The sequence below is a fragment of the Sorex fumeus genome, unplaced genomic scaffold, assembly GCF_029834395.1.
Source record: "Sorex fumeus unplaced genomic scaffold, SorFum_2.1 ptg000007l, whole genome shotgun sequence".
Lineage (NCBI taxonomy): Eukaryota > Metazoa > Chordata > Mammalia > Eulipotyphla > Soricidae > Sorex > Sorex fumeus.
The window spans coordinates 1223498-1232940 of NW_026606064.1; the positions used below are offsets into that span (position 1 = coordinate 1223498).

The 9443-nt window shown below is 40.0% G+C and overlaps 1 protein-coding gene across 1 annotated transcript; it reads right to left on the reverse strand.

Moving 5' to 3' along the window:
- Positions 1-7850: 7850 nt before the first annotated feature.
- Positions 7851-8813, reverse strand: LOC130041515 (olfactory receptor 1440-like). Its single transcript, XM_056133737.1, has one exon. It carries the CDS (start codon positions 8811-8813, stop codon positions 7851-7853), a length of 963 nt encoding a protein of 320 aa, XP_055989712.1.
- Positions 8814-9443: the final 630 nt, after the last annotated feature.

Consider the following 9443-nt stretch of genomic DNA (forward strand, 5'->3'; position numbering starts at 1 on the left):
ATCCCCTCCCTCGCCCCCCAAATACATACACACAAGGCTTCCCTGCTCCACACACACACACCCATGGCACTAGTCCTTGGAAGTAATAAAATTAATTAGCCCTAAGACTGACAAGATCTATTTTGTGGGCACAGTAACTCAGGCCTCATAAGACCTTTAACCCCAGCACAGACCCAAAGAAGGTGAGAACCTCCCCACTCCCACATCCTAGAGAAGTTCCAGCAGGGACAAAGTCCAAGAAAGAGATATCAAAGAAGACCATCGACTATTCCCAACTCTACCCCTTCACAACCAGCCTAGCGACAGACTCTTACTAGCTAGAAAGCCCCACATGGAGCTGCTTGGGAGAAACCCTACAAAAGCCAACTTGGAACAAAAGAAGCATTCTCATATGCTGCCTAAGTGTCATCTCACCTTCCCTTTTGAGACCTGAACTTTGGTACTTTAATGCTGTGGTGTGTACTGGAGCTCTCTCTCTACTCTGGAGGAGACTGTGTTCTCTCTTGAGTATATATATTTCTCTCTCTCTCTCTCTCTCTCTCTCTCTCTCTCTCTCTCTCTCCCTCTCTGTGTGAATCTCTCTCCACCCACTTCTTCAGAACTTCCCAATAAAATCTGTTTTTACTTTACAGCTTGGCTCTTGAAATTTTTCTGCAAGGGAAAGGGGACGGCCCGAAAAGTTTGAGTAAGGTCTTGGACTGACTTTTCCTGCAAGAAGCAAGGCTCAAAGCAGACTTATTAGTCCAAGGTTTCCCCAGCTATTCCCCTGGTGAGAGAAGTGGATAGAGAGGAAGCGGCAAATACCCTTCTCCAGAACACCACCTTTAGAGCTCCCAACTTCACATAGGTCACCTGGAGACCCCTACCCCAACCCCAACCAGCCAAAAGGCATCATTTCCGTTGTATAAACTGTCAGCAACCTGAACATCCATCTCTTCTTTCCATTATGACTTTTGTTTGGGGGGGCGGGGCCTACCCCTAGCAGTGCTCAGGGCTTACAACTGGCTTTATGCTCAGGTATCATTCCTGACAGGGCTCAGGAATATGAGGTGCAGAGGATCATATGAGGTGATCAATAGATCCTCTGCACCAGAGAGCCGCTTGTGGGGGGCAACTCGTGACCTCGGTAGGGCTGAAGGACAAGCAGGTACCGCCCCCCTTTCCATGAGACTGCAGTTGCCCTGTCACCGCACACTGCCGGCTCATATCTGGCTTTCATATAAGCTCTGAGGCGGCGGCCACCTCGCTGCTGGGGGTGGGGGAGGCAGAAGGGAGCAACACCCTTTCCCTCCCAGGGAGACATGGCATCGTAGTTTAATGCAAAACATTATCTTTTCAATTGAGTCATAGTGAGATACACAGTTACAAAGCTATTCATGATCAAGTTTCAGTCATACTATGATACAAGATCCATTTCTCCGCCAGTGTCCATTTCCCACCACTAATGACCCCATTTTCCCTCCTGCATCGCCAGTTCCCCCTTCTCCCAAGCCTGCCTCTATGGCTCTATGGCAGGCACTTTTCTTTTCTCCCTCCCGCCACCCTTTCCTTCTGGGCACTATGATCTGCAACACAGATACTGAGAGGTTATCATGTTTGTTCCTTAACCTAATTCAGGCGGTTCCAATCCAGAATGATCATTTGCATTGACATGTTTTGAGGAGCCTCCAAATCAGTGTTCAGGGGACCCAGGGACTACAGCCTTAACTCAAATGGTTGTGTGGACCTTGTAAATTAAGTGTTCTGGTTTGGCTATGGAGAACTGCTCAAGCCAAGTACTTCTGGATTCACCCCCTCTGCCAACCGTCAGGGGAGAACACAGTACCAAGGATGGAACTTGGCACCTGGTATGTGCAAGTCATGCACGCCCATCCTTTAAGGCATCTACCCAGCTCCTTGAGAGACCCTTTCTTTGCTCTTCTTTGTGTAGTCTTCAGTTCACAGTGACACTACTCTTAAAACTTATTTTTTTATAGCTAGTCTTAGCTATATAAAGGAAGCATGCCTCATGCTTTGGCTTTAATGGGGCTATGGTGACTGCAAGAGTCTGGTTCCAAAAAAGGCACATGAAAAAATGCTCCAGATCTCTAATCAGTAGGGAGAAGCAAATCAAAACAATGAGATATCATCTCACACCATAGAGACTAGCACACATTCAAAAAAAAGCAACCAGTGCTGGCGTGGATGTGGGAAAAAAGGACGCTCTTTCTCTGTTGGTGGGAATGCGCACTGGTCCAGCCTTTCTGGAAAACAATATGGACAGTCCTTCAAAAACTAGAAATTGAGCTCCCATATGACCCCAAAATAGCACTTCTGGGAATATATCCTGAGGGTGCAAAAAGAGCAGAGTACAAATGACATCTGCACCTATATGTTCATTGCAGCACTGTTAACAATAGCCAGAATTTGGAAACAACCTGAGTTCCCAAGAACAAATGACTGCTTAAAGAAACGTTGGTACGTCTACACAATGGAATACTATGCAGCTATTAGGAGACATGAAGTCATGAAATTTTTCTTATGAGTGGATGGACATGGAGAGTATCATGCTAAGTGAATTGAGTCAGAAAGAGAGGGACAGATATAGAAGGACTGCAATCATTTGTAAAATATAAAATAACATAATATAAGATGGACACCCAAGGACAGTAGACACAAGGGCCAGGAATATTGCCCATTGTTAAAAGCCTATCTCATTAGCTGGGGGATAGGGCAGCTGGGATATTGAAGGGATCACTAAGTCAATGATGGTTGGAGGAATCGTTCAGGATGGGAGATGTGTACTGAATGTAGATAAAGGACCAAACATTATAAACTCTCAGTATCTGTATTGCAGGCCATAAATACCAAAAGCAGAGAAAGAGTCTGGGGGGAAATTGACTGCCATAGAGGCAGGGGGAGGGTTGGAAAGGGGGCGCATATTGGGGACATTGGTGGTGGGGAATGTGCACTGGTGGAGGGATGTGTGTTTGATCATTTTATGATTGAAACTCAAACATGAAAGCTTGTTAACTGTATATAATGGTGATTCAATAATAAAAAAAAGAAAGAGAGAAAAAGAGTCTGGTTCCCTGTGGTTAGAGAGTCAGTTGAGTAAGAGCTTTGTGGGCAACAGATAGATGGTTGGGTGATGCTGGGCTTCTGTCCTCCAAGTAACCATCTGCCTTGCAGGGGCACAAGAAGTGTTCTTATAGAGAAAGAGGACAAATTTTAGAAAGGGTGTTTTTTGTGTCAATGGGTGCCAGCACGAACAATAAATTTCCCTGCAGGCAGACTGTCTCATTCAGCACACTGTCTTATCTACGAAACTAAGCAAATCAAAAAGTTAGTCTTTAGGAGGAAGGTAAGAAAGAACAGTTTTTCTTTGTCTGCACAACTCTTATGGGTTCTTATACTGAATTTAGTTAATGATTTCTTTGTGCCAGTTTCACTATCATCATCTTTAAATACATTTCATGGGAATACAGAGTCAGAACATGTCTATATATATATATATATATATACATATCTTTGTTTGGTCACATGTGTATTTGACAGTAGTGAAACTTTGTATTATTTTTTTTTTGAGTGGAGCACACATAGAACATCTCAGGAACTACTGCTGACTCAGAATTTGGAGTTTACAGCGGACCATAAGGTCAGGGATTAAAGTAGAGACTTCTACGCGCAAAGTATGTTCTCCCATTCTTTGAATTATCTTCCTCCCTTCACCCCCTTTTTAATTTTAATTTTTTTGAGAAGACAGACAGTGTTTTTGCCAGTTGCATAACTACCAAGGAAAAGTGACATTCTTCATAAATCAATAATTCTAGTGCATAAGATGTGATTGGCTTGTATGAATAAAAGGCAACATACAGATTACAGAAATACACATATTAAATTTCCTACATAAGTGGGTTTATGTGAATTTGGTACACCCTTATGCTAAAGAGAAATTCTTTTGGTTACTAACAGAATCAGAAATCTCACAGGGAGTTGAAACAGGACAAATTGTACTGACTTCAGTGAGGGTTTAGTAAGTAGGTGGAGATCCAATCACTACCCAAATCTAGTTTTGAATATTCTGTTTCAATGGCAGAAAAAAATAGATCTCAACTTGGTCAAAAACAATCAAGTGGATCTATTGGTTCATAAAACTGAAGTGACCGGGGGTGGGGAAAGTGAGGGTGTGTGTATTTGGACGATACCTAGCTGTGCTCAAGGTTAACTCCTATCTTTGTACTCAGAGATCACTTTTTCTGGGATATGGGGAACTATTTGTGATAACAGAATTGAACTTGGGTTTACCATGTGAAAGGCAAAGACTTTATTGTCTGTACTACCTCTCCGACGGCCAGTCAGAGAAAATTTTATCCAGCGGCTTAGGCAATAATACAATGTCCTGAGTCCTCTCTTATGTTAAATATGACTCATGCAGTAATTATTGCATCCTATATATACTTTCCCTCATAGTAGAAAAAATGTGTAAAGCCAGAGCAATAGTACGGCAGGTAGAACATTTGCCTTGCATGCAGCTTATCCAGATTCAATCTCTAGCACCCAAAAAAGGTCCCCAAGTCCACCAGGAGTGATCTCTGGGTACAGAGCAAGAAGTAAGTCTTGAGCACCATTGATATGACCCCCCAATAAACAACCAAAAATTGTATCAGACCTAGATCTATGCAGATTTGCATCAAATATGAGCAAAATATGATAGCTATATCAATTGTAGAGTAAACCAATTTGTAATGTGGTAATCATTTAACAATATATACAAATATGAAATCAGTATGTTGTATGCATTACACAGTTGCTCTATCTCAATAAAACTGACAAAAGAGAGGTTTATTGCTGGTATTGTCTCAGTTTATGAAATGATTTTTGAAGAAATTCCTGCAAATATCAGTACACTATTCAATATGCAGTAATTGTTCAAGAGGTGTTGCCTTTCTTGCTTGCATATAACGATGAATGTAAACTGTACCTGTGGATTGAAAAGATGGGGTGGTAGAGTATTTTGGGATAAATTGGACAAATTTCTGAGACATAATTTACCCCAGAAACAATTTTTTTTATGTAGGAGTACTGCTTTTTATTCAGCCACTGATTAGCTGATTGAATTGGGCATGAACTCCACCTTACTTTTTTTTCATAGTTTTATTTATTTATTTATTTTTCTTCTTATATTTATTTATTGAATCACTGTGGGAAAAGTTACTAAGCTTTCAGGTTTAAGTCTCGGTCATACAATGATCAAACACCTCTCCCTTGACCAGTACTCATTTTTCACCACCAAGAACCCCAATATACACCCCCTTCCACCCCTCCCAATGCCTGTGAGGCAGATGATTTCTACTTAACTCTTATGTACATTGATTACATTCATTATTTCTACCAAAAGCCTTTGGGTTCCGAGATTTGTTTCTGAGTCTTTGAGATCATGGCCATTAAGCTGTTTGATCAGGAACCCAGAGAGGCCATGCCTCCAATTATATAGCTGAGCCAGAGGTGGTTTGCGGGTGTGTCTCCCACATACCTAACTTTTTCCCATTTACTTTCTTGGTAAACTTTGCCCCAAGTTTTTGGGGTCTGGCCAAAGGCACAGCAGCAACTTTGGGGTATCTGAAAGTCTGACGGTGCCATCAGGCTGCTGATGCATTCGCCTCACAGGTACAGATTTACCTGCTGGCAGCACCATAACCCCGAAACAATCAATTTTTGTGGTGTATATTTAGACCAAGGCAAACTGTCTGGGACCATGTAGACATAAATCATGAAAAAAATGGTAAATTATTTTTACTTTATTGAAATATACTAGGATCAGATAGATACCTCTCAAAAAGTAATAAGTTCAGGTAGACCTTTATCCTTTAAGAGGTTGAGAGTAAATATTCCAGCTCCCAAATAAAGCAAGACAAATACATTTGAGGAAGGAGGGTTGCAGTCAGGCTGTTAGAGCTCACTCACCGGTTTATAATAAAGAGCACAAACTGAATATGCTATGAATATAAATTATTCTCCCTGGGATGAAAGAATATATTAATAAAATAAGCAATTATAATTTTAAAATATTAGTCATTAGAATAGAAACAGTTCAAATTGACAAGTATTATAAACATTGGTAATATAACTGTAAAATTTGACTTGCATCAATAATAGATGAAGAAAACTGGAATGTCAATAGGGATTTAATATTTGGCAAATTGAATGGTTTAAATTATAGATTATAATTTCTCCCATAAATGATATGTGGTACCTATCTTGCTGTAGTAAAAAGTATTAGAACATCGCATGCATATGCATTTGTATAATCCTGGGACAGGAATGACATTTTTTGACATAGATAAAATCAAAAAAGTGATACAACAATTAGAAGTTTGTTACACTGGGGAAGGGAATGACATTTTTTTGACATAGTAAAACAAAAGTGATACAACAATTAGAAATTTGTTACGTTAGAGAATCCAATCATAAGAGTACTTTTAAAAATGTATATTTATTTTTATGTCTACTATTGCTGATGCTTTATAATTTACAATACTTCTATTACTGGGCTGGAGCGATAGCACAGCGGTAGGGCATTTGCCTTGCATGCAGCCAACATGGCCGACCCGAGTTCGATTCCTCCGCCCCTCTTGGAGAGCCCGGCAAGCTCCCGAGAGTATCTCGCCCGCACGGCAGAGCCTGGCAAAAGCTCCCCGTGACGTATTTGATATGCCAAACACAGTAACAACAAAGTCTCCAATGGAGACGTTACTGGGCCCGCTCGAGCAAATCGATGATCAACTGATCAACGGGAGGGCCTTTACTTTACTTACTTCTATTACTGGTGCATACTTTCCAATGCACATATGTCAACACAACACTTACCCCAGTGCACTACCTCTCATCCCCAACAGCCCAATGTTGCTTCTTTCAACCCCCAAGCCAGCATCTCAGTTGTGTTGCTCATGCATTCTTCCATTGTGTTGCCTTTGGCCTTTTGTTGCACCTTATTGTGAATCTTTAAGTCCCACATACATAAGAATACTTATTAAAACTACACTTAGTGATTGTGAAGAAGAGCTATAAAAATTGTTTAAAAATTATTGTAATGTCTTTAAATATGAAAAGCATAAGTTAACAAAGGGAGGAAGCAAGTAACTAAGTGTAATGCATTTCTAAAAAATTACTTTGATATAATTTTTGTTACTCTTACCCTCTACCTCCATTTCATCTTTGTCAGATACGTATGAACATTCACTTTCTCTGTTGCAGTGTGTAAATGTATGAAGCGTTTCTTCAATTGGTAAAAATAATTTCACAAGCTTTACTTTTGCTCATTTTTATAGATATATGAAGTCCTTAATGAATATATAGAAGTAAGTAAAGGGAAACTGTGATGAAAACAACAATCTATGTGGCTTCTTGAGCTTCTAATTTCTTTACATATATCTATAAGGATTTCTATTCTCATTTTTTAGGACTTGATCTTGGATTAGATCATGGAAACAAGCTTTCATTTCTGTTCATTTAATTTTTTTAACCATACCCAGGAGTGCTTACAGCTTCTTCCTATATCTGTGTTCAGGGTCATTTCTAGTGGTGTTCAGGGGACCATATGTGGTGCCGGGTATCAAACCTGGGTTGGTGTATGCAAGGCATGTACCCTACCCACTGTACTATCATTCTGACCTAGAAACAAACTTTTAAAACCAATTTCAACTATGGTGACATTAACTGGCACTTAAGAATGATGACATAAGGAATTATAAAAGCCGGATTATTCATTATTATCTCTACCTGACTGTTCATATAAATGAAAATAGATCTCTTATAAATTATAACACTACCTTTATTACATATTTTAAAGCACCTTACTAGATATTATTCTATTGAGATAAAAATGTTGCCCTCTTCATCAGCCTTTTAAGAGCCTCTTTGATCTCCTTGTTCCTCAAACTATAGATAAGAGGATTTAACATGGGAATAACATTAACATAGAACACTGAAAGAATTTTGTCCTGATTCTTGGAGTGGTTAGAAGTAGGACGCATGTACACAGAGAGGGCTGTACCATAGAAGAGGGTCACAACTGCCAGGTGGGAGGCACAGGTGTTGAAGGCCTTGAGACTGCCTTTAGCAGAGGATATTTTCAAGATGGAAGCTGCAATAAAACTATAGGATAAAAGGATAAAGAGCATAGAACCAAACCCAATCAACAGCGCTACCAGAAAAATAATGCTTTGGCAAAGAAAGGTATCAGAGCAAGATAAGGAAACAATCTGGGGTAAGTCACAGAAGAAATGTCGAATGATGTTTGGACCACAATAATAAAGATTAATGCAAGGCACTGTTTCAACTAAACTACTAATAAAACCACTTCCAAGGGCTGCAGTGACCATTTTGCAACAGAGGTTAGGGTTCATAATGGCCGAGTAATGCAGAGGTTTACCAATAGCAATGTATCTGTCATAGGCCATGGTGGCTAAGAGGCAGCACTCAGACAGACCCATCCAAGCAATCACAAAATACTGAGTAGCACATGAAAAAAAGGAAATCGTTTTTCCATCCTTAAAGAAATCTGAAAGCATCCTCGGGCTAATGGAAGTAGTATAGCAGATATCTACGAATGATAGGTAACTGAGAAAAAAGTACATAGGTGTGTGCAGGTGGGAGTTCACTCTGATTAGGATGATCAGACCCAAGTTTGAAATTAGGGTCACCAGGTAGATCACTAGGAAGACAAGAAAGAGAATAAGCTGCAGATCTTTTTCATTTGCGAGTCCTAAGAGAACAAACATGGCCACGGAGGTGTGGTTTCTATATCTGTCCTTAGAGATGCTTTCAGACATCTGTTGAGGAAAAGAAGAAAGAAAATATTCAGACTCAAAACACCAAACGGAGGGCTAGAGAGAGAGTCTAGCGGGAAAGGCACTTGCTTTGCACATGACCAATGTCGGTTTAATCCCTGAAAGCACACATGGTGCTTAGGGGTGATCCTTGAGCAGAAAGTCAGGAGTAAATTCTGATCACTGCCAGGTGTGAACCAAACACTTCACCCCCTCACCCAACAAACAAAACCCAAAGAGGAATGCTTATTATTTTCTTCTAGCCAACTAGCTGACTCTAAGTATAGTCTTGTACTTATAGCCTTGTATCTAATATTGAGTCACTCTGTGCATTCCATGGATAATCTTCAATCTTTTAGAAGTTTCCAGAGTGCATAAGCTTATCATACATTTCAAAAAGAGCAACAGCAACAACAACAAAAACAGCCAAATCAAATTTGGATAAAAACTTAGACACTTCTCCACAGACACATGAAAAAAAAGTTCTATATCCCTTATAGGAAGATGAAAACCAAAAGTTAACTGCAGCATGTCAACTCGCAACTGTGAAAATCAGATAAGGCAAATATCAAAATTGGATTTCGCAAAGTAGTGGAGAAAAATTAATTCTGGAACACAACTGATGTTAATGTA